Source organism: Prionailurus bengalensis, chromosome A3 (assembly GCF_016509475.1).
Source record: "Prionailurus bengalensis isolate Pbe53 chromosome A3, Fcat_Pben_1.1_paternal_pri, whole genome shotgun sequence".
In the NCBI taxonomy this organism is placed as follows: domain Eukaryota; kingdom Metazoa; phylum Chordata; class Mammalia; order Carnivora; family Felidae; genus Prionailurus; species Prionailurus bengalensis.
The window spans coordinates 118,299,571-118,321,459 of record NC_057354.1 but is presented as its reverse complement, the minus strand read 5'-3'; the positions used below and the strand labels follow the sequence as shown (position 1 = coordinate 118,321,459).

Here is a 21,889-nt window from a genome sequence, read left to right as displayed (position 1 = left end):
GAGCATGAACGGGGGAAGGGCAGAGAGAGAGGGAGACACAGAATCTGAAACAGGCTCCAGGCTCTGAGCTGTCAGCACAGAGCCCGACACGGGGCTCGAACTCACGGACCGTGAGATCATGACCTGAGCCGAAGTCAGACGCTTAACCGACCAAGCCACCCAGGCACCCCAGATACATTTATTTATCCTATTACCCTGTAGTTCCAGGTATGCTCATGTAGCAGATGTCCTTTCGTAATCACCTAAGTAGAAAAATTTGAGGATTTCAAAAATGTTTCTTCCATCTTTAGACAGCACCTTTCACCAAAAGGAAAGAGAATCTATTAATTCCTTCTTCCCTTCTTTTCCACTCCTCCATTCTCTCTCTTTCCCATTTTACCTCCACCTTCTCATGTTTCCACTACAGCTCGTTCTTCCACTTTTTTTCTTCTTCTCCCTGTTCTTTCCCTCCACCTCTACCAGTTTTCCATCTACTCTTTTCTGTGCCCTGTGCCTTTGTACTGTTCATATTCACTCGAATATATTTTTCATAAGAAAAGCATATGCTGACGGGCAGCTCAGTCCATTAAGTGTCTGACTTTGGCTCAGGTCAGGATCTTGCCGTCTATGGGTTCCAGCCCCGCTTTGGGCTCTGTACTGACAGCTCAGAGCCTGGAGCCTGCTTTGGCCCCTCTCCTGCTTGTGCTCTGTCTCTGTTCCTCAAAAGTAAACATTAAGCAAATTTAAAAAAGGAAAAAAGAAAAGCATACAACTGAGCTTTTAGTGTGAGGCATTGTGGAGGTACAAACATAAATGCAGCAAGTAACATGAAAGCCAGTAAGAGAATGATCACAGCTCTGCTAGTTCATTCCCTTGAGAGTCTGTGCTACATGCCAAGATACTTTCCAGTCCTTCCCTGTAAGGAGCAGGAATTGAGATTGGGATTTAGATACATAATATACAAGTGGTGTAAAATATAAAGATCCCAGAATGCAGAGATTTGGGAATACATCCATTTAGGATATGTTTTGGGTCAAGGAATGAAAATGGTGACCTAAAAAGTTTACAGGAATATTTTTACAGAACAAATTCAAAGAGTTTAGCATAAAAATTGCCTTTTATGAAATTGTGTTTCTCCTTAAATGTATAGAAATAGTATGTAAGTTGGCCTTGTCCTTGGAGATTTCTCATACTATTTATTAATGAAAGAACTACGGGGCGCTTGGCTGGTTGTTGCTTGGGCGTGCGACTCTTGATTTCGGCACAGGTCATAATCCCAGGGTCATGAGATCCAGCCCCATGTTGGGCTGTGTGCCACGTGTGGAGCCTGCTTAAGATTCTCTCTCTCTACCTCTCTCCCTCTGCCTCTCCCCTGCATGCGTGTGCTCTTTCTCTTAAAAAAAAAAAAAATAGTAAGAATTACCAACATTCCCACAGTTGAGATAGGAATCAGTCCAGGATATTTATGTAATTTGTTTTGACTTTGACATGACCTTGGAGTGTGCTTGTCATCCCCAGCTCCACTTGTTCACCTGTACTATTTATGGGGCAGTTATCAGGTGCTGCTGTGTGCCAGCAGGTGGGCTATGGGGCACTGGATCCAAGGTTTCATATACTCTGTTTCATTACATAGCTTTCAGTCTAGCTCAGTATCTGTCTCCTTGGTTTTTGTCCCCATTTGAGGACAATTGTAGGTAAATATTTTCATTCCCCTACCTACCAGATCTAACTCATTCTTAGAGGCCAGCTGTATTCCAGTGAACCTTCCTTGATTACCCCAGCTAAAAGTGGTTTCTCCGCTCTGGCAACTTCTATTGTGCTTTTTTTTCTTTAACCACTAATTTGGCAATTAATCATGTTAATTGCTTTGTGACTTGTATCTATTGTTTTCTTGGATTGTTATTTAAATTGTGCTTATTTGACTTTCATAGGTTTGATTTTTGTCTTCTGATTTATAGTTGCAGGTTCTTAAGAGTAGGGACTCCTTTCTATACTCTTATAGCAGTGATTGCTAAACTTTTTTTGATTATACACCTCAATTTAATTAGGAACCCTCAATACATGCATACTTACTTAATTATAACCTATCTTTATAGGTTATAAAACATATATAGGATATAAATTGAAAATCATGAGATAAATAAACAATATTGTAACAGTAATTCTTATTACATATAATAGGGTATTTTCACCTGTCATTCCTGAAAAAGAAATTTGCAAAAATATATGGATACTAATGAAAGAAGTGCAGCGTTGACTGTATACACAATGCCACAAGACCAGTTTTTAATTCCACTTGGTCGTGTCGGTTTGATTTTAACCACCCTGACGGGTGTGTGGTGGGGCCTCATCGTAGATTTAAATTGCGTTTCTCTAGTGACTAATTAGGTTAAGCACGTTTTCACTTTTATTGGCCATTTGGATCCCTTTTTATGAAGTATTCCTTCAGGTCTACTAACATGTCTTTTTCCTATCAATTTATAGGAGTTCTTTATATATTTTAACATCAGTGTTATGTGTTGCGAATATCTTGTCTCACCCCATGGTTTGTCTTTTCACTCTTTAATGTTTTTTTTTGTTGTTGTTGAACAGAAAATCTGATAATAATATAATCCGATTACCCATCTTTTCTTTCATAGTAGTACTTTTGGAATTTTCATGGTTTTTTTTTTTTTTTAATGTTTATTTTTTATTTTTGAGAGAGAGATATAGTGTGAGTGGGGGAGGAGCAGAGAGAGAGGGAGACACAGAATCTGAAGCAGGCTCCAGGCTCCAGGCTCTGAGCTGTCAGCACAGAGGCTGATGCAGGGCTCGAACTTGAGAACTGTGAGATTATGACCAGAGCCAAAGTTGGACGCTTAACTGACTGAGCCACCCAGGCATCCCTGTCCACCAAGTTCTTGAACATATTCTGTTTACTCAATTAACCCTCCCCCATTTTCTTTTAAAAATATTTTGCTTTTGCTTTTCCCCTTCTGAGCTTCAATTCACTTGGACTTGATGTTGTGAATGGTATGAGGTAGGGCTCAGGTTTCATATTTTTCCCATAAGTATGTCTAGTTGACTCAGCACCATTTATTGAAAACAATTGTCTTTCCTTAGTGCTGTGCAGAGATGCCTCTGTCATAAATTAAGTGTCCAGATGTGTGGGAATCTCTCAACTCTATTCTTTGTCTATCTTTGTATCAATATTAATATTTTAATTACTAAGATTGATGATAATTTTTGATATTCAGTAGAATAATTTCTCCTATTAAGCTTTTTTCTTACTGTGATAAAATATACATAAAATTTATAATTTTAGCCAACTTTAAGTGTTCATCTCCGGGCATTAAGTCCATTCACATTGTTGTGTAACCATCACCATTTATCTCCAGAACTTTTCCTCTTGCAAAATCGAAACTCTGTACCCCTTAACTACCATTTCTTCCACTGTCCCTTCAGCCCTTGGCAACTACCATTCCACTTTCTGTCTCTGTGAATTTGATAACTCCAGGTACCTCACATGGATGGAATTGTACAGTGCTTGTCCTTTCGTGACCGGCTTATTTCACTTAGCATACTATCTTCACGGTTTATCCATGTTGTAGTGTGCAGCAGAATTTCTTTCTTTTTTAAGGCTATTGAATAATATCCCGTTATACATGTATGTCACATTTTGTTTATCCATTTGTCAGTCTCTATTGACCCTGGGTTATTACCAGTTTTTGGCTATTGTGTATAATCCTATCAAGCTTTTCTTCTTCAAGAGAATATGGTCTGTTTTTGGTTCTTGGCATTCCATTTACATTTTAAAATCTACTTTGAGGTTCTGTATCAATTAAGGAGAACTGACATCTTTTTCATTATGTATCTTTTCATTTATGAACATACCTATGTTCATTTATTCGTTTTATTTTCTTCTAATAACAATTTTCTACACAGGGATCTTGCTCATCTTTTGTGACACTTATTTCTATATATTTGATAGTTTGATGTTACTTTTGATGGCATCTTTCTAAAAGTTTTTATTTTTTAACTGGCTGTTGATGGTGTGCAGATATATGTATACAGTCTACAGTTGATGTTTGTGTATGTCCTTTGTTTAGCAACTTTGCTAAGCTCACATATTTCCAATAATGCCTATGAAGGTTTCAAAAGCTTTCTATATGCACATATTATCTTCACGCAAGTGTAGTTTTATTTCTTCCTTTCCCATATATATCCCCTTATTTCCCCATGCTACTCTGTACTTGATAGGACTGTTGGTATAGTGTTGAATTAAAGTGGTAAGAGTGGGTGTCATTTCATTCTGTCTCAAAGGGAACAATGTAACATTTTGTTATTAAATGCGATATTGTTGCAGGTTTTTTTGTAGATGGCCTTTATCATAGTAAGGAAGCTACTTTTTATCCTTATTTGCGAAGAGTTTTTAAAATCATGAATGGATGTTTCATTTTATCAAACACGTATCCAGCACTAATTGAGATAATCCTATTAATTTTCTCTTTTATTCTGTTAACAGAGTGAATTAAAAGCACCTATTAGAAAAGAAGAAAGGTTGAACATTAATAAGCGAAGCATCATCTCAAAATATTACGATTTCCCCCCCTCCTAGTTAACTGTTGAAAATAGTGGGTGAGCCTATCATTCCTACTGGAATCATATTGTACTTTACATCACATTTTTTGTTATAGGAACACCTACTAACATTTAAAAATACTTCCTCCTTTAGAGTTGAAATCTATCATTTATAAATGGAGATACAGCATATAAACTGGGAACAGCAACTGATGCCACATGAACTGGGAAATACATGTTTTTCTGAATATTTTAATTTTATAATTTTTAAAGCATTCTGAGCTGAGTCACATATTTTGGTGATGGCATTTTGGAATCCTCTGCTAAGAATTGGATCCATCACTTTCTAGTAGGATCTGGAAATAGATTTCAGGCTTTAGAGACGTAGAGGATATATGTGGTGTATCGGGAACATCATATGTCATCAAGCACATAGTGCCATTCTTCTGAATGATGTAAAAAATCTATCTCAGTGTAACTTTATTGCCTCCTTTTACCAATTTTAATTCATGAGTCTCCTTGTAGAAAGGCCCCAACTTGACCTAGTGAGTTTTGATGTAGTCAACTAGATGGGCCGTAATTCCCTTTTAAGGCGGAGGGTGTAAAAATCTGTGAATCAGAAGGTCACATGCCTTTGTGGATAAAATGCCTATTTTATAGGTTACTTAGTAGCTGTTCACATAGCCTGTGGCAGTCTCCTAGCTTCTTTGCTGCTGCCTTTCAGTCTATAAACCATGATAATTTTGAAATTGCTTTGGTCTGAGTGGAATCATTGATGATAGGGTTAATTCAGGGAAAATAAATTCTGTATAATGAAAAGGTGGTGAATATGAACTAACAAGAATTCACTCTAACTTATGACTTGAGAGTCATTTACCAGGCAGTTATTGGTCTTTGAGCCTATTTTATTTCACAGTCACCTGTGATTTTAGATTGCCAGAGCTGAAGACTTCCTTCTCAGCTGATGTTGAATATTGTTGGTTAAGCACAAACGTCATTATCAAGAAAACAGGAAGCTATGTAGGAGAACGTGCCAAATGGTAAATTAATAGTGTAAAGGAAACTGACGCAGACTCAGGGAAGGAACCCTGGACTCATCTACTTTGTTCTTTTTAGGTGGCTTGGAGAGTAGAAATGGTTTAAATCATTCTTTTTTTATTTTTTTTTTCCCAGAAAGCTGATCAAGTAATAGGTTTAGTATTAAATTGCAAAGCATATGCTTTACTTATATTTTGCATGATCTTAAAAATGCTGATGTCTTCAAGGTTGTAGAGTATCTTTGTATAACTTTGTTAATCCAGATTAGTTGTTGGCTGTCACTAAAATCATATGAACTGTAGAGAAATTGTCAACTTTTCCTGTTTATAGTGATACCTTAATAATTGGAGTCAGATCTCAGGGGCTATGAGCAAGTAATAACTTAAAAAGGATTCAAATCCAAATTTACTTTCACTGTTTATTTAAAGAGTTTGCTAAATAAGTCAATAGTGTTACCATTGTAGAGCCTTTTAAAATCAATTTAGGAGGGCCCTCTTTTGCATCATTGATTTACATGTATATAGTTCTTATGCTAATTACCGCTAAATCATTTTCTTTTCACTAAAGCTGGTAGGGGAGAACACTGTTTTTGGCAACAGTTTGTTAGCCTTTACTTTTTATTATTTTAGGTACTTAATAAAATGGCATTTATTGACAGATTTATAATTCACATTTTTTTTTTTTTTTTTTTACTAATTCTGATGGTTTCCCCTTTAAATATTGAGGGATGATTTGGAGTGGTGTTTAAGAAAATGGGCCCTGGAGCCAGACATCCTGGGTTTGGATCCAAGTTCTGTCACTAACTAGCAAGATGCTCATCTTCCCTGTGCCTCAGTTGCCTCATCTGTAAAATGGAAGCAATAATAGCATTTATTTCTGAAGGTTGCTGTGGGTTTAAATAGTTCAATCTAATTAAATAATTTAGAATAGTACCTGCCACATAGCAAATGCTCAACAAATGTTAGTGCCTGTTGTTATTATTTATTGTGAAAACGGTAATTTTAGCAAGTGACTTTAAATATAAATTCTGAGTTACATGTACAGCTCTTCAAAGGGAGGACCTCTTACAAATAATCACACTTTTATCTCAGAGGTGAGGATAAGAGTATCTTCTTAATTCCAGTTAAAGCATTAGTTTTTGTCACGAAAAGAGCACAAGACTGGGAGTCAGTTTATGCATTAATTCGGCAAATCTTTATCTCCATACGTAGTTGTTGGAGTATCCGCATCCTGGACACCAGCTATCTATATGCTGGAGATTTGCAGATGACTGAAGGATGCCTGTGTCAGGGAGACCAAGGTGTGGCCCGAATGCTCTGGGAGTGCTTTCCAGTCCCAGTGCTCTCGCTGAGTGACTGTGAGATCCTTGACCTTCACTGTCATTGTCTGTAAAATGACAGTTGCGGACTTGAGTTTATGATGATAAGTCTGTACTAAAATGTCATCAGTGCTGGATGCTTAGTACTATGCTAGATGCTATACTAGGACATTTAAAAAAGTATAGAACAGTTTTAGCACCAAGAATCTTATGACATGGTTGGGAAGACAAACCACAGTTGGAAACTAGATAAATAATAATCTTGGGAATCACGTGATTAGATGTAAGCTAAGAGATGGATGCGAGTATGTGGGGGTTGTTATGCTTAGCGTTTTACTGTGTGTGTAGTTAGCTGGCTATAGTTCTGTAATAAGGCACTACAGTCAACTGCCTGGTCTGATGCCTTCGGGAATTCCGACTTGATAATTCCCACGTGCATAACCTGCAGAAGGTGGTTGTTTAACTCCCTTTGTTCTCCCATGTGTTAAACTTTAAAATAGTGCATTCCCAGCACATTGAGGTGATTAGAATTTAGTAAAAGATACATTTTAAGGCATAGTTCTTCATCTAAAAACTTTTTTTTTCAATATAATGCCAAGATTTTTTTTTTGTTGTTGTTGTTCTCATTACTGCTGTGTTCTGTGCACCTAGCACAGTGCCTGACAAATGGTAAGCACTCAGGAAATATAGTTGAGGGACAAATTTGAAATTACATTTAGTTGTCAACAATTTTTAAATCATTCAAAATTATCTTGTTATTAAAAGATACTCAGTTTGGAATACTGTTTTTTTGTTTTTACGTTTATTTGTGTTGAGGACGAAGCAGGGAGAGAGAAAGAGAGAGAGAGAGAGAAAGCATGGGGACAGAGAGAGAGAGAATCCCAAGCAGGCTCCACACTGTCAGCATGGAGCCCAATGTGGGGCTTGAACCCACAGAACCGTGAGATCATGACCTGAGTCCACGTCAAGAGCAGGTCACTCAACTGACTGAGCCACACAGGCGCCCCTGGAATTTTGGGTTTTAAACCTCAGATCTAACTGTTAGGACAAGTTGCCATTATAAAAATAGAATTTTAATGAAGCCAACAGCCTTTTAGTAGCTTTTTCATATTCCTAAAAGGAAATGATTTTCTAGATGAAGGAACTTCTCCACTGTATTAGTTATCTGTTACTGACATCTGACTGCAACATCCTGTGGGACTCTATACAACAGCTGCCTAGCCAGGCCATTCCTGAAACCTGACACAGAGAAACTGTGAGGGATAATAAATATTAGCCGTGTGAAGTTTTGTGATATCGTAATATAAAGACTTTCATATCTATTTTACTTGAAGACTATTCATCAGTAGATACCCTGCGGTTTTTCAAATATAAAAAGGATCTCCTTTTTAAAATATTTATGTAATTACAAAATAGTTCATGTTCATCACAAAAATCAAAATAATGCAGAAAGGTAATCAAAGTTGTAAAAATTACTCCAAATCCTGCCACATTTTGGTGTCTCTCCTGAAATCTGTTTCTATGTGTAGACATACATACACATAGGTCTGTCTTTTCCATAAGTGGAAGCATACCATTCATGTGTGTTTTTCCATCTTTTTAAACTCATGCCCTTGTTTGAGTAACAGAAAAGTTAATGCCCTCCTTGAATGCGATTTGAAATTTCATAGTAAATTAAGTAACGTGACCAAAACCGATTTTAGACAGAGGTAATTTAAGAAAGGGAAATATTTTTAGTTTAATCTTAAAAGAACTCTCAGGTAACATGACCTTGACTTGTTTTCCATAAAGCTGTTGATCCTAGGTAAGATGGAAGATAGAGCACAGTAGATATTTTAAATAATTTGCTCAACATTTCATTGGAGAAACTGAGCACTGTTGAGGAGAGAGGCCTGCTAACGACAGCTTAGTCTTCCCCTGTTGCCTTGAATGGATAAGTTCTTGGCCCACATTTGTATATTCCTCTTAGCAAAGCAGAAACCCTGCAGTTCACTGGAGATTAACCATTTTAACTTGGGAATGCTCTTTGGGGAGTGTGACCCCTGCCCTTGTCCCCACTCCAAGTAAGTGATTTTTCCGACAATATACAGCACTCTAAAATGAGTTTTGGCAAATTTTTCTTCTGTCTTTTCTGTGATGTTTCCATGGCCCTTATGGATTGGCTAGCCGCCCCCCCCGTTACTCGGGCTGTTTCCGCATATGATTTGGTTGGTTGTCTCACACTGTACACTCTCGATTCCCCTTCTTCCTAAACTTGCTCTCCTTCTAGTTGTCCCTAGTCAGTAAATCCATTCTCCATTGACACCGTGGCTCCCCTAGTCCAAGTATCATCTTTCTTTCCTGAAGTGGACTCCTGTTGGTTTCTGTTTGACTTCTTTACAGTCTCTTTTTCCATACAGTAGACAGGGTGATCTCTTAAAAAGCATAGAATCAGATAATATTACTCTTCTTAAAACCCTCCTTTGAGCTTGGAATAAAACCTGAATTAATTGCCACCACCTACAAGGCTCTGCGCGATCTGTCCCTTGCTTACCCCTGTCCTAATCTTTCTCTGTTCTCTCCCTCATTCACTCTGCTCTAGCTGCATCGCCCAGACATATCAAGATTTCTTCCCCCAGATATATGCAGCTCGTTCCTGCCTTCACGCCTTTGCACCAGCTGCTTCCCCTGCCTGGAGTGCTCTGCCCCAGAACTCGCCTGGGTAGGCCCTAAGCCCGTGGTGTCCTGCAGGTTTCGGATTTCACCTCCTCCGAGGTCTTCCCCAGTCTTCCAGTGTAATGTAGCCCCCGATTCGCTGCCACGCCACTTTATTTCCTTCATAACATGTAGCAGTTTCGAACCATCTTTATATCTTCCTCTCTTGTTTATCGCTTCTTTTTCTTTTGCCAGAATTTTAGGTTCCATGGGAGCGTAGATCTTGTCTGTCTTGTCCACCCTGTATTCCTAACACATAGAACAATGCTCAGTAAATCTTACCTAAGTAAAAAAAAAAAAAAAAAAAAAAAAAAAAATGGGGAGGGAACCACTCAGATGGAGAAATGTGCTTTTTAACACCCTAGGGTGGCTGGAGCCAAGCTGTTCACGTAGGAAGGGAAGAAGAGGAGGGACAGAGCACAAAGCACTGTTTTAGCCCAAGTTAAAGCATAAAGTAAATAATACAAAATGTGGCCCAACAGTGAATGTAACAATTGAGAAACTAATTTCACGTTGAAGAAGGACTAGTTATTCAGACAATCTAGAATCCGATTAATCCTCAGGATTTCCTGTGCTGTTAATAACTTCAGTTGCTAGGCTATATAAGATATTTTGATCTAATATAAGATAATTTGATCTTCATGCCTCAAAGAGGCATTGATTGTGAATGTTTATTATATTTTGTTATTTATTAAAAAATAATTTTAAGGCATCGTTCATGGAATATGTGCAAGAGAAGAAATTCTTAGTGTTGCTTGTAGGACCAATTCTGTCATTAGACTATATTTTGTAATGCTTTAATTTATGTGTTTTCCATAAGTTTTCAAATAACTGCTGTGCTATGGTCTAGAAAAGATTGTACTATAAGGGAAATATTTTAGTACCTTTAATAAAATATACCCTGGAGATTTTTTTTTTTAAATTGAACAGTAAAGGAAAATGTGTTCTTAAAACCTATAAGAAATTAAAATCGTTTTACTCTGCAATTACTAGTTTAGCTTTGTTGTTTAGTTTATAAACTGTTGTTTTTTGTTGTCCCCTAAAGATAAGAGGAGAAATCAACCTAGTGATTTATGATTAAATACATCTGAGTTAAGCTTTCTGTCTGGTTCTTTTCTCTGTTTACATTTTGGGAAAAAGTTATGGTAAATCTAATGTGAGATCTGAGTTAGCTTTTTTAGAGTCCACTTTTCTCAAATTTATTTTCACATGACTGTTGCCTTCAAAGTGGCCATCCAGGGAAGTTGTACATTTATTCCAACAATGCTTCCATTCCTTAAAATAACTCTTTTCAGAGATGCTTCATAGTCAGTTTTGGAATTATGAAAGAAACTTAGCATTTTTTGCTTTATTTTATAATTGAAAAACCTCAACTTTTAAAACTAAATGAAGACATATAATTTCCTCAGTTGACTTTGTATTAATATTAATTAATGAAGCCAGTGCTGCTGTCATGCAGTTGAAGTTATGACCTGTGAGATCATGAACGGTATCTTGTAAATTTGTTTAAAGAACAAAGAACATTGTTTAACTTTGTGAAGTAATAGATTGAAAAGAAACCAAACACCTGAGTGACCAGTTCACCTCCTTTTAAATTTACACTTTATCTGAAACTGAGGGCAGTGCCTTGTGCCCCTCTGTAGAGGGAAGACAAGGGGGTGCCAAATGGAGAGGAAGCACCTCCCCTTTGGGGAGAAAGAGGATATGACCTGGTGTCAGGAAAAAAGGCCGAAGTGGGCTCTTTTTAGTACTGAGTGAAAGCTAAGAGTCTATATTTAAAATCTGCCCCTAAAACTACTCTTCTTTTACAATTCTTGGCATCAAAGAGTACAGACCTGTTTTGGAAGATACACCTACTTTGAAAGCCCAGATACACGTATTTGAGAGGAGTAGCTGGAGCTTTGTTGGTGTTTGTTGTTAGAAGGCATTTAAGTTCTATTGTGAGATAAATGGATCATGCGTTTCAGGGCAGGTCTTAATGTCTTGACCTCTGTGACCATCAAGGGCTTTTATTTTGTTTTATAAGCCAGTGCTTTAATCTTTTATCTATAAAGATCACTTTTTTATTTACTTTATTAAATATCATAAACGTGTGGGTTTTTTATTAAAAAAAATCTTTTCTTATCTTTCTTTTTTTTTTTTTTTTTTTCTAAAGCTGCACATCATTGACTCCTGGACCTAACTGTGACCGATTTAAACTGCACATACCATATGCTGGAGAGACATTAAAATGTAAGTAAATGATGACTATTTTATTGAAAATGTACATTACAGTGCTAGTTATCAGACTTTGTGCTTCAGTTTTTATTTCTGGCTATTAGGTATTATCACTAGGATTTACCACTTAAAAAATAATTTTTTTAATGTTTATTATTTATTTTTGAGAGACGGAGAGACAGTGTGAGCAGGGGAGGGGCAGAGAGAGAGGGAGACACAATCCAAAGCAGGCTCCAGGCTCTGAGCTGTCAGCACAGAGCCCGACACAGGGCTTGAACTCACGAGCTGTTGAGATCACGACCTGAGCTGAAGTCGGATGCTTAACTGACTGAGCCACCCAGGTACTCCTAGGATTTACCACTTTTAAAAAATTTGTCTTCTGGGGCTCCTGGGTGGCTCAGTCGGTTAAGCAGCCGACTTCGGCTCAGGTCACGACCTCGCGGTCCATGAGTTCGAGCCCCGCATCGGGCTCTGTGCTGATAGCTCGGAGCCCGGAGCCTGTTTCAGATTCTGTGTCTCCCTCTCTCTCTGACCCTCCCCCGTTCATGCTCTGTCTCTCTCTGTCTCAAAAATAAATAAACGTTAAAAAAAAATTTTGTCTTTTAATTTGAGTTCTATTCAAAGTAAGGCAGTTGGCAGGGAATAAGCGGTGGTCAAATAGGCATACACTGAAATTCTTAGTTTTTAGGACTGTGCAGTAATTCTTGAATTTTTTCCCCTCTACTGACAGATCTTATGTAATTTGTCAATAAAGAGAGTCCATTGCTTTAAAATACCTGACTATTTAGAAACAGCTTTTAGGTAGGAATGGCTTCTAACTCCCTTCTGGAACTATTGCTGCCAAGAACCAACTCCTGATTGCCACCTGAGCATAAGAGTCTTCCTTCCCTCAGAGACTCTTGGCATAGATTAGGATTGTCAACAGGTTACCTCTTTTATAGCAAGGGTTGGAAATGCAAATGGCTACCGTGGCCAGACTAGTCACAGAAATGAGGGGGACAGGCTAGGTGTGACAATTGGGCACACCTACCGTCTTGAGGGGACTGCCTCTGTTGAGAGGTGGAAATCTGAACTTTTGTATAAATTCTTTCATTTTTGGGTCCCAACTACTTTTTCAAAAATTAGAAACATAGTGTGGGCCAACATAAAGTGGGTCAGACCAAATGTGTGTGGGCCTGGCTCGAGCTCTTCGACCACTGATTTGTGATCTTGATGAAGAGCAGTCAAGACCTACTGTTGGGTTTAGTCCACCGTCTACAACATCTGCCTACATTGTATCAGCCCTTCTCTGCTGTTATTACCAGTGCTGATGCTCTAGTGCAGCATGGAAATGATGGTGGCTTTGGTGGGTTAGTCCCAATCTCATCAGGAATTTTCTCTCTGGAGCCTATTCTTGTGGCAAAGAAGGTATTGAAGTCTCTCTGGTCTTGAACAGAGGAATAAGGAACATAAATGTTAAAGATGGGACAGATGAGTAAATAGTGCCTTTCAGGCTGTGGACTATTTATTTATTTATTTATTTACTTATTTTTATGAAATTTATTGTCAGATTGGTTTCCATACAACACCCAGTGCTCATCCCAACAGGTGCCCTCCTCAGTGCCCATCACCCACCCTCCCCTCCCTCCCACGCCACATCAACCCTCAGTTTGTTTTCAGTTTTTAAGAGTCTCTTATGTTTTGGCTCCCTCCCTCTCTAACTTTTTTTTTTCCTTCCCCTCCGTCATGGTCTTCTGTTAAGTTTCTCAGGATTGTGGACTCTTTTTAAATTATAGGCCACCAGGGGCTACATCTTAATATTCTGTAGCATCATAAATGCAACATTAAGCAAAAAATATAGGACATGCTGTCTTGTTAACCTGGCGTTACTATTAGATCATTCTCTGGAAACCATTAAAATACGTAAGAATTTCACCTGCCTGAGGTAGTGGGACATTCTAGATTGTTTCTGAAAAAATTATTAACTAAATTTAGAAGAAATGATCAAACTAAGTCATTCACGTGGCTAAAAATGTAAAAAAGTCCAGAAATTTTTTACACGTGAAAGCTGTAGTCCTCTGTTAGGTTTCTTCCCAAGCCCGGTCCTGTTTCCCAAGGGAGTCACTTACATTTTTTTTTTGTAAAACTGTTTCAGTATGTAGTTCTTCTGGGGCTGCTCTCCATATGTCTAAATAATGTTTATGCCTCTGTTTCTTGACATCAATTGTAGATATTATTATCTTTTGACTCTCTGCTCTGATACATAAAGCATTGGCCTGTCTTCATTGAACTCTGTGTCTTTCTTCTTTCTTCCTCTTCAGTGCAATTATATCGCCACGATTGGTTCCTATGTTGGTTACTCTGTAGCTTGAACATTTTTCCTTTCTTTCTTAAGGACCACTGTCAGCATTGTATGGCACAGTTAAATGAACAGCTTCTAAAACATTCGTAGCACGTGCCTGGCACGCAGTCAGCATCTCTGCACACTCGTGACAGCTACTTGGTATACTTTTTTTTACTTTCCCCTTAACCATAGAGAGTGTCTTTTGGCTCCCCACTTTGTGAGATGAAGGTATTAGCTCCTGCCCTTCCCTCCATGCCTCTTCTTTCACCTCCCAAGTTTTGTATTCTTTTCCTTTTGCATCGTCAAAATTAATAACCTATCGTTTGTTCTAAACCTAGAGTTGTCTTCTGTGCTTCGTTTATAAATTGCTTGAATGCTCCTGTACAGTTATCTCTATGGGATTTGCCTGTAGCCTTCTCTTCCTTTTTCTGTAGTCTGTGTATTGAAAATTCTCTGTTTTGGTAGAATTAAAACATAATTGCTGGAACACAGTAAAATACCTTGCTTAGATTCCACTTCTCTCTCTGCTCTCCTCCCTTTCCTGTAGCCCTTCCTGATCAGTTTTATTTACCATACTCATAACTAGGTATCTTAATTTCGAAGAGCTCTCTCTTGCTTTTGCTTTCTGTTCCTCTTTCACAACATTTTGTTTTTATTTTATGAATATGGTATCTTGAAAGCTTTCAAAGAATGTGGATTTTTAAAAAAGCTTTCTTAATTATTTTAATTTTCCCCAGGGATTGTATTTTTGTTTGTTTATCATCTTTTCCCCTCTTTACTATTCTGGAGTCTTTTCTTAAATAACAGATGGGTTTCAGTTATCTATGTATGTTTATGACAGACAATAAAACATTGAATAGGACTTCTTTATGGGTAAACCGAGCTTACTGAGTGGTGGATTAATCATGGACGAACTGTTAGTATGAGGAACTCCTATGTGTCATATTATGGAGTTCAGCTGTTCTGGCTCTCCCCCAAATTGTCCTACTTTTTTTTTAGCAAATCCCCTTTTTTCAAGGGGGCATACACATCTGGCCACCATACCAGTTTTGGGGGATGGGTATCATAGACTCTTCCTCATGGAGCTTGTAGTTAATTTCCCCATCCTTAGCCCCAGTTTTCATTTTTCCCTTTCCTCACCCTGGAAGACTACAAGTTTTTATGGGTCCACCAGGACAGAGGGCTTCCCTCTCAGCAGTAGCCTCTTCCTCACATTCCTGCAGCCAAAGCTTTCTCTGCCCTGTCTCATCAGTTTCTACTCTCCCATTTGCATTCTGCCTTCTAGGAATTTGCGGAAATTGCTCATCTACTGATTGCTATTCTCTTCCCTTCCTCTTCACTTAATGTTGTTTTGAATTCTTATTTTCTGTGTTTCATTATCGTTTAATGGGAGGGTGGGTCTTAGGAGGGAGAAGAAATAAATGTGCGTGGTTAGTCCACAGCCTTTTTGCGAAAAATGATGGAACCTCACAAAGATCTTACTAGCTGTATGAGTTTATGCTAGAAAGCATTTACTAATCTATACCCTTTCATTACTATAAGATTTTCCCAGGGAATCTCTTATAATACTGATGATTAGGGTATTTGCCTGGAATACCCCATATAAGTTAATTATGTCCTCTTAAGCTACTGCTGTATATAATTATTATGTACTAGGGACTTAATTTAGGCTGTTGAATGCTCTGTAATGAATAAAAAATGAACTTTGTATATTGAGGTTCTTCCACATTAAGGTGAGTCAAGGTTCTAGCCTGAAACAGCCCACAGCCAAATAAAAGGAAAAGACAATTGATAACGAACTACATTTATAAAAGTTCATTGAATTTGAAGAATGAGCTTTTTTTTTTTTCTTCTGAAATTCTTGACATTATTTAGGAAGGCTTTCTGAAGGATGTTGGTCTTATGATCAAGCTAATGTTAGAATCCCTTGCTTTAAAAAAATTATCTGTTAAACTTGAAAAGTGGCATACACTTTGAGGTACCGCAGTGTTTCAGCATGGAAGCCAAACTACAAACCTTTTAAAACTTCCAGATGGAAATTGTTTTTTGATAGCTGTTGAAAATGTGATAGAATTGTCAAAAATAAATCAACTACATAAATTATGAAACATAAGTCACTGTTCTCCTGACAGTACAAAAATGGAAAAATTTACACGAAGAAAATCAAAACAAACCTTTTGAGATAGTTAAAACTTAAGTGATGATCAGCAGAACCATCTTTACTGGACTGGTGTTTTGTAAATCTCCCCACATAAATTTGTTCATGTCAGTGATTACATAGCAAGGTTATTTTACTTTCCTTAGTTTGTATAATATTTAGGTTATAAAGTGTCTTTCTACAAAACAGATGAACATAGGGGAAGTGAAGGAAAAATGAGATAAAAACAGGGAGGGAGGCAAACCAGAAGAGACTTTTAAATACAGGGAACAAACTGAGGGTTGCTGGAGGGGATGTGGGTGGGACGATGGGCTAGATGGGTGATGGGCATTAAAGAGGGCACTTGTTGGGATGAGCACTGGGTGTTGTATGTAAGTGATGAATCATTGGGTTCTACTCCTGAAATTAATACTATGCTGTATGTTCACTAACTTGAATTTAAATAAATAAATTAAAAAAAAATGAAAAAAGTATCTTTCTTTGTGACTATACTTACTTTAAAATTACAGTATTCCAAAATTAATTGTTTCTAGCTTTTTTTTTATATATATAAATGTTTCTGAGAGGAGTTTGTTGAGACATGATGTGTTGGTAGAAGTAGTAATGTAGAACACTTAGATATTTTATTAACCTCGATAATTAGTATAGGTTTATTCTGTGTGCTTTGAAGTTCATGGAAATAGATCATTTGCTGTATCAACCAAATTTATTGTAAAAGAATAAATCATTCAAAGCAAATCATGAATTTGCAAAGAATCTTTTTCCCTCTTGGAGAACACTAAGATTTTGCACTGCTTTAAAATTAATGTTACACTCCGTTTTCTTTTCTTTCTTTCTTTTTTTTTTAACTCCTTCATTTTACTTTTAAAAAACCTGGCAAGGCCAAACACTTTCTACATATGTTTTTACTCCATCCATTTTTATAACCTCAAATATATTATATCCAAGATCAGTAAGGTCATAGTGGTTAGTTATCACAAGACCTGTGATTGAGTTCCACATTCTACAACCAACACAGTGTTCATCTTTACATAATTAGCTATTATTCTGTACAGCCAATATTTTAACAAAAGTAGTTTTCTAAAACAAATACATACCACTGAAGAGTTACGTAGTTTAACAGTCCTTGGAAAATAACTGTCATTGCAAACAGAAAAGCTCTTTGCCTTGTTGGGGAAACAGACCCAGAATGAAACTTAATTTCGTGGTGGCAAGAGATGAATAAGTATAGATTTAAATTATATTCTGTGGTAACTACTAAATAAATATTGTTTAACTCATACCTTTATCTTTCTAAGCACAGGGTAATGTCTAACCCAGGGCTTTACAGTCTCAAAGCCATTTGTGTAAACAACTTTATCTGAAGTTTCTCATTAAATCCTATTGAAAACTTGCGGTGGGTGGTTTCAAGAATAATTTTAACCAAGGCTGACTCGAGGTATTTGGAGCTTATAGTGATTTTATTTCATAACTTTAAATTCAGTGAAGTTAGAGATGGACACTGCGTTGTTTATTAAATGATATCTCCAGGCCCCAGCATGGTAAAGATACTCAGTTCAATATTTGTGGAAGGAATGGAGGTAAATGCATGCATGCAGGAATTAATGAAGCTTAACGTTCAGATTTTTATTGGTTGAAGTATCATGTTATAAAGAATGTGGCGTTCTGTCACTTGTATCTGTCTTTTGCCAAAAGAAACTCAGTCTTTAGAAGTTATTGATTATACAAGGAATTTTTAAATTGGAACAGTGCTGTTAGCAATTCAGAAAAAAGCGAGGATCATAGAATACTCCGTAGATTTGGAGTCTGTATCAATTTTGTCTTTATATATTTCACTTTGTCCTCAAAGTAGATTAATGAAAAAAGCATGTAACTCAAATTTATATTTCAGAATATTTTATATATTAGAAAACAGTTATTCTATAAATGTTCCCTCTGTGAACAAAGGAAACTGTGCAGTTAATGATAATGAAAGACAAGGGAGAGGACGTATTTCTACCCACGAATTCGTGCATTGATTCCTACAGAATTACCCACATTCAAAGTTAAATCACTGAAATTAAAAAGACCAGAAGATGACAGTACATTAGGAGTGGTGTTCTTGTTTCTTCAGCTCTTTTAATGTGAAGAGACAACCGTTGGTCAGTGCAAGAATTGCCAATTTGTGTAAGATTCTCCTGCAAGATCTCAAAAGATGTCTGAATTAAAGAGAAGTCCTTGAATTTCACGATGGTAGAAGAGACAGCCGGTACTTACTCGAACAGGATTGGAAAAGTGAATCTTCAGTGATCGAGACTGATTTAAATAAAATACAGGTTAAGGGCTAGGATGATGCCACTAAACTGAGTGAAAATCTACCAATTATAACAAAACTCAGAGGAAGATTGATGAGCTTCCTATAAACACATATTTGTAAATATAGCGGCTCTAGTCACTCTGTTTAACACTCTTGAAGAAATTACTGTGTTTGTGTTTTTGTGGACCCAATGAATAGGGCAGGGAGGGAGGCTGTTTTGCTATTTTATTTCCTTTCCCTAGCTTATTGCCTGGCATTTAGAAGGGCTCCTTTAATAGATGTTAGTGGAATGCATTAACTGTGTTCATTCTTTGGATCTGGCCATGGTGAGGTTTGATGAAGAAGTGAGAGAACTTTGAAGTATTCTCACTTTTACAAATTCTTTGAATGGCACTACTTATGTAACTATATAAAGAGATTATTGAAACGTTTTAAGTATATTGAGCAAGTCTGTGGCCAGTACCAAACTGTTTGCTAGCATTGGTTTCAAATTTGAAATTATCTTTTGTTTAAAATTTGTATTTTTCATACTAACAATTTTTTCTTAATCAGGGACTGTTTGCTTATAAGAAACCCGTTGAAAGAAACATAAAGAGGGTGTTTGTCTTTATGAGGAATTAAATGAATTCCATGGTGCCCAAGGGCAGGAAGCACAGCCCAGGCCTCAGAGGGGCTGGAACCTGGGACTAGCAGGAGGTGGACACTATAGAGGCAGTCGGCATTTGTCCTTGTTTGTCTGTCTCTCCTGCAACACGCTCTGTTGTCACTTGATTCCCATTATTGTTTTTCCCAAGATTTCTCTGTTTCTCCTCACATCGAGTGGAATGGGCTGAGCCCCCTGTGTGGTGACTCAGTTCAGGGCCACCAGAGACAGCCTATGGTCTTTGAGTCTAAATTCCTGGGAGAGAAGGTTTGATTGGCAGCTTGGACTGGGTGCCCACTCTTGATCCAGTGGTTTGGCCAAGAGTTTTGGGTGATGGTTACCAGGGGACAGTTTTAGCACAAGGGAAGCATGAGCTGGGCAGGTACCCTGAGAGGCATCAATTACATTGTTACAGGGATTCTTTCTAAAGAGGTTCCAAATGAAACTATAGACATTTGCCGTTTGTCTTTAACAATCGGAGCAATACAGTTGTTTATCATTTGAGAGGAATGATGAACTTTTCAAAGCCGTTTGCAACAGAGTGAAGAAGTCATGCCAAAAAATTACCCCCAAAGGTTTTGAACTGGAAAGACTTTCCTAGAGGAAAATCCTTATTTTCAGAGGAGAAAGTGAAAAAAAGGATTATGATTTGGATACTCCATTCTCTCCCATGTCCTCAGAGGAACATTGTAAAATTACTGTTCATTTCCAAGGCTTTCATACGACATCACTGAATTTAAATTTGTATTTTTTGGGGAATGATTGCAATGAAATGAAACCAACCTTAGAACTGCTCTTTCAATGGAATGTTTTATTAAACAGTGGTGAAACATATACAAAGATTTTTGCAGACACATTGCAAATAGTGTTCCAGAACTTCTACTTTACTGGATCTTGAAACTCAACTTCATTTTTGATTCCATCCCTTTAAGTGGCTTGCATTTACACAGCACTTCTTGCACTGCAGGTCTGTTACATACTGTTTTGTAGCCAGCTGCATTGTAAACTCAGAATGCTCTTTTTTTCCTGTTCTTCATCCTATAAGATCTTTCTTATGCAGCACTGTGTAGAGACACTCTGGGTCCTGACACTGATGGCTGTCAAACAGAAACTAAACACCAGAGAGGTAGCACCTGAAAGTCCCAGCGGTGTTGTGGCGAATGTTGCACCAGCTGAGAAAGATATTTAGGTCCTGTTGATTTAATCTTATCTGTAAGAATTTTGCACTTTGTTTGCTTTGTTACTATACCTTGTATTTTGAATTTTTACCAGGAGGTCCAGAAGCTGGCTGCAGTGGCTATAGCTGTTGGCCCTTTTGTTGGGATGGCAGTGTGATTTCTTTCTTACGTTGTTTTTTTTTTTCTTCTTAAGTTTATTTATTTATTTTGAGTGTGTGCGTGAGCGCGAGAGAGAAAGAGAGAGAGAGAGAGAGTGAGCAGGGGAGGGGCAGAGGGAGGGAGAGAGAGAGAGAATCCCAAGCAGCGTAGAGCCTGCCTTGGGGCTTGAACCCGCGAACTGTGAGATCATGACCTGAGCCGAAACCAAGAGTTGGATGCCTAACCGACCGAGCCACCCAGGCATCCGTTTTTCTTACGCTGTCAAAAATAATCGGTTTGGAAAATGTTAACCGAGTAATCTTTCTGTGTTAACCCTGTCCTCCTCCCCTACAGTATTTTAGTGACTGAATCCCTCAGCCTGGCATTCAAGACTGTCAACAGCCTGCCATTACCGCCTCTCTGTACCCCCTTGTTGGAGCTCAGCTGACAGCAATCCAAGTCAAAAGCCTACACAACCAATTTGTTCATTGAACTTCTCAAATACCCCACCTTTCCAGTTTCAGCTTTTGTTCACACAGTTTAGTTTGGCTTTAGTAGGATGGACCAAGGACATAATAAAGCATCCTGAGTGTTTTTGTGTCATATTTGGTTCTTCATTTGCACTCACAAATCTGCTACTCTACTGGATGCGCTGTCTATGAGTTTCCTTGGCCAGCTCTCTTCTTGCCTCCGAGATCACCTGCAGGGAGAGGAGGCGTTAACCATTTTCATTCTGACTTTTAACAGTTGAGCTAAGTAAAAAGTTGGACACTCTGTCCAGGGACTTAGTATTTTGCATCATGCTGAGGGGCATTATTATTTGCCTTGGTAGCATAGTTCATTTTACTTTTATTTTTATCCTTTTAAGAGATTCATTTACTTAAAGAATATTATTATCTAGCATTCAGGATATTTTTAGAGGCTAATTAGGGAGGCAGGTCACCTTTGATGTAGTGAATGTTCTAAAAAATGCTCATGAAAGGCAAGTAAGAAGTGCTAATTTTGTGGATTAGACATTATCTCTCCCTTAGATTTTGAGGATTCCTTTGTCCTGGTATTTCAGAACATCTTATTTTCTTGGAATTCATGGAATGTTAGAAAAATTTCTGGTTATAGTTTATTAAAAATAGCTGATAGATAGAATTGCTAAAATAACTTATTGAACATTTATTTTGTAGAGCATTTGTTTTGTGGCTTATTTATATATGTGATGTCATTTAATCACATGGCACCTCTGAGGTGGAAATGTATATTCCTTTTTTAAATATTAACTTTATTGAGGTATAACTTACATATAATAAAATGTGCGCACACTTCAACACATTTTGTCAGTTGTAAACACTCGAG

At 37.6% G+C, this 21,889-nt stretch overlaps 1 protein-coding gene across 3 annotated transcripts in view; it reads left to right on the top strand.

Annotated features, from left to right (window-relative positions):
• BABAM2 (BRISC and BRCA1 A complex member 2) overlaps window positions 1-21,889 on the top strand; it is a 403,550-nt gene that overhangs the window by 31,471 nt on the left and 350,190 nt on the right. For all 3 annotated transcript variants that reach the window (XM_043604241.1, XM_043604240.1, XM_043604242.1), the window contains exon 3: window positions 11,745-11,821. In XM_043604241.1, the coding sequence (XP_043460176.1) occupies window positions 11,745-11,821 (77 nt within the window). The remainder of the gene's footprint in view (window positions 1-11,744; window positions 11,822-21,889) is intronic.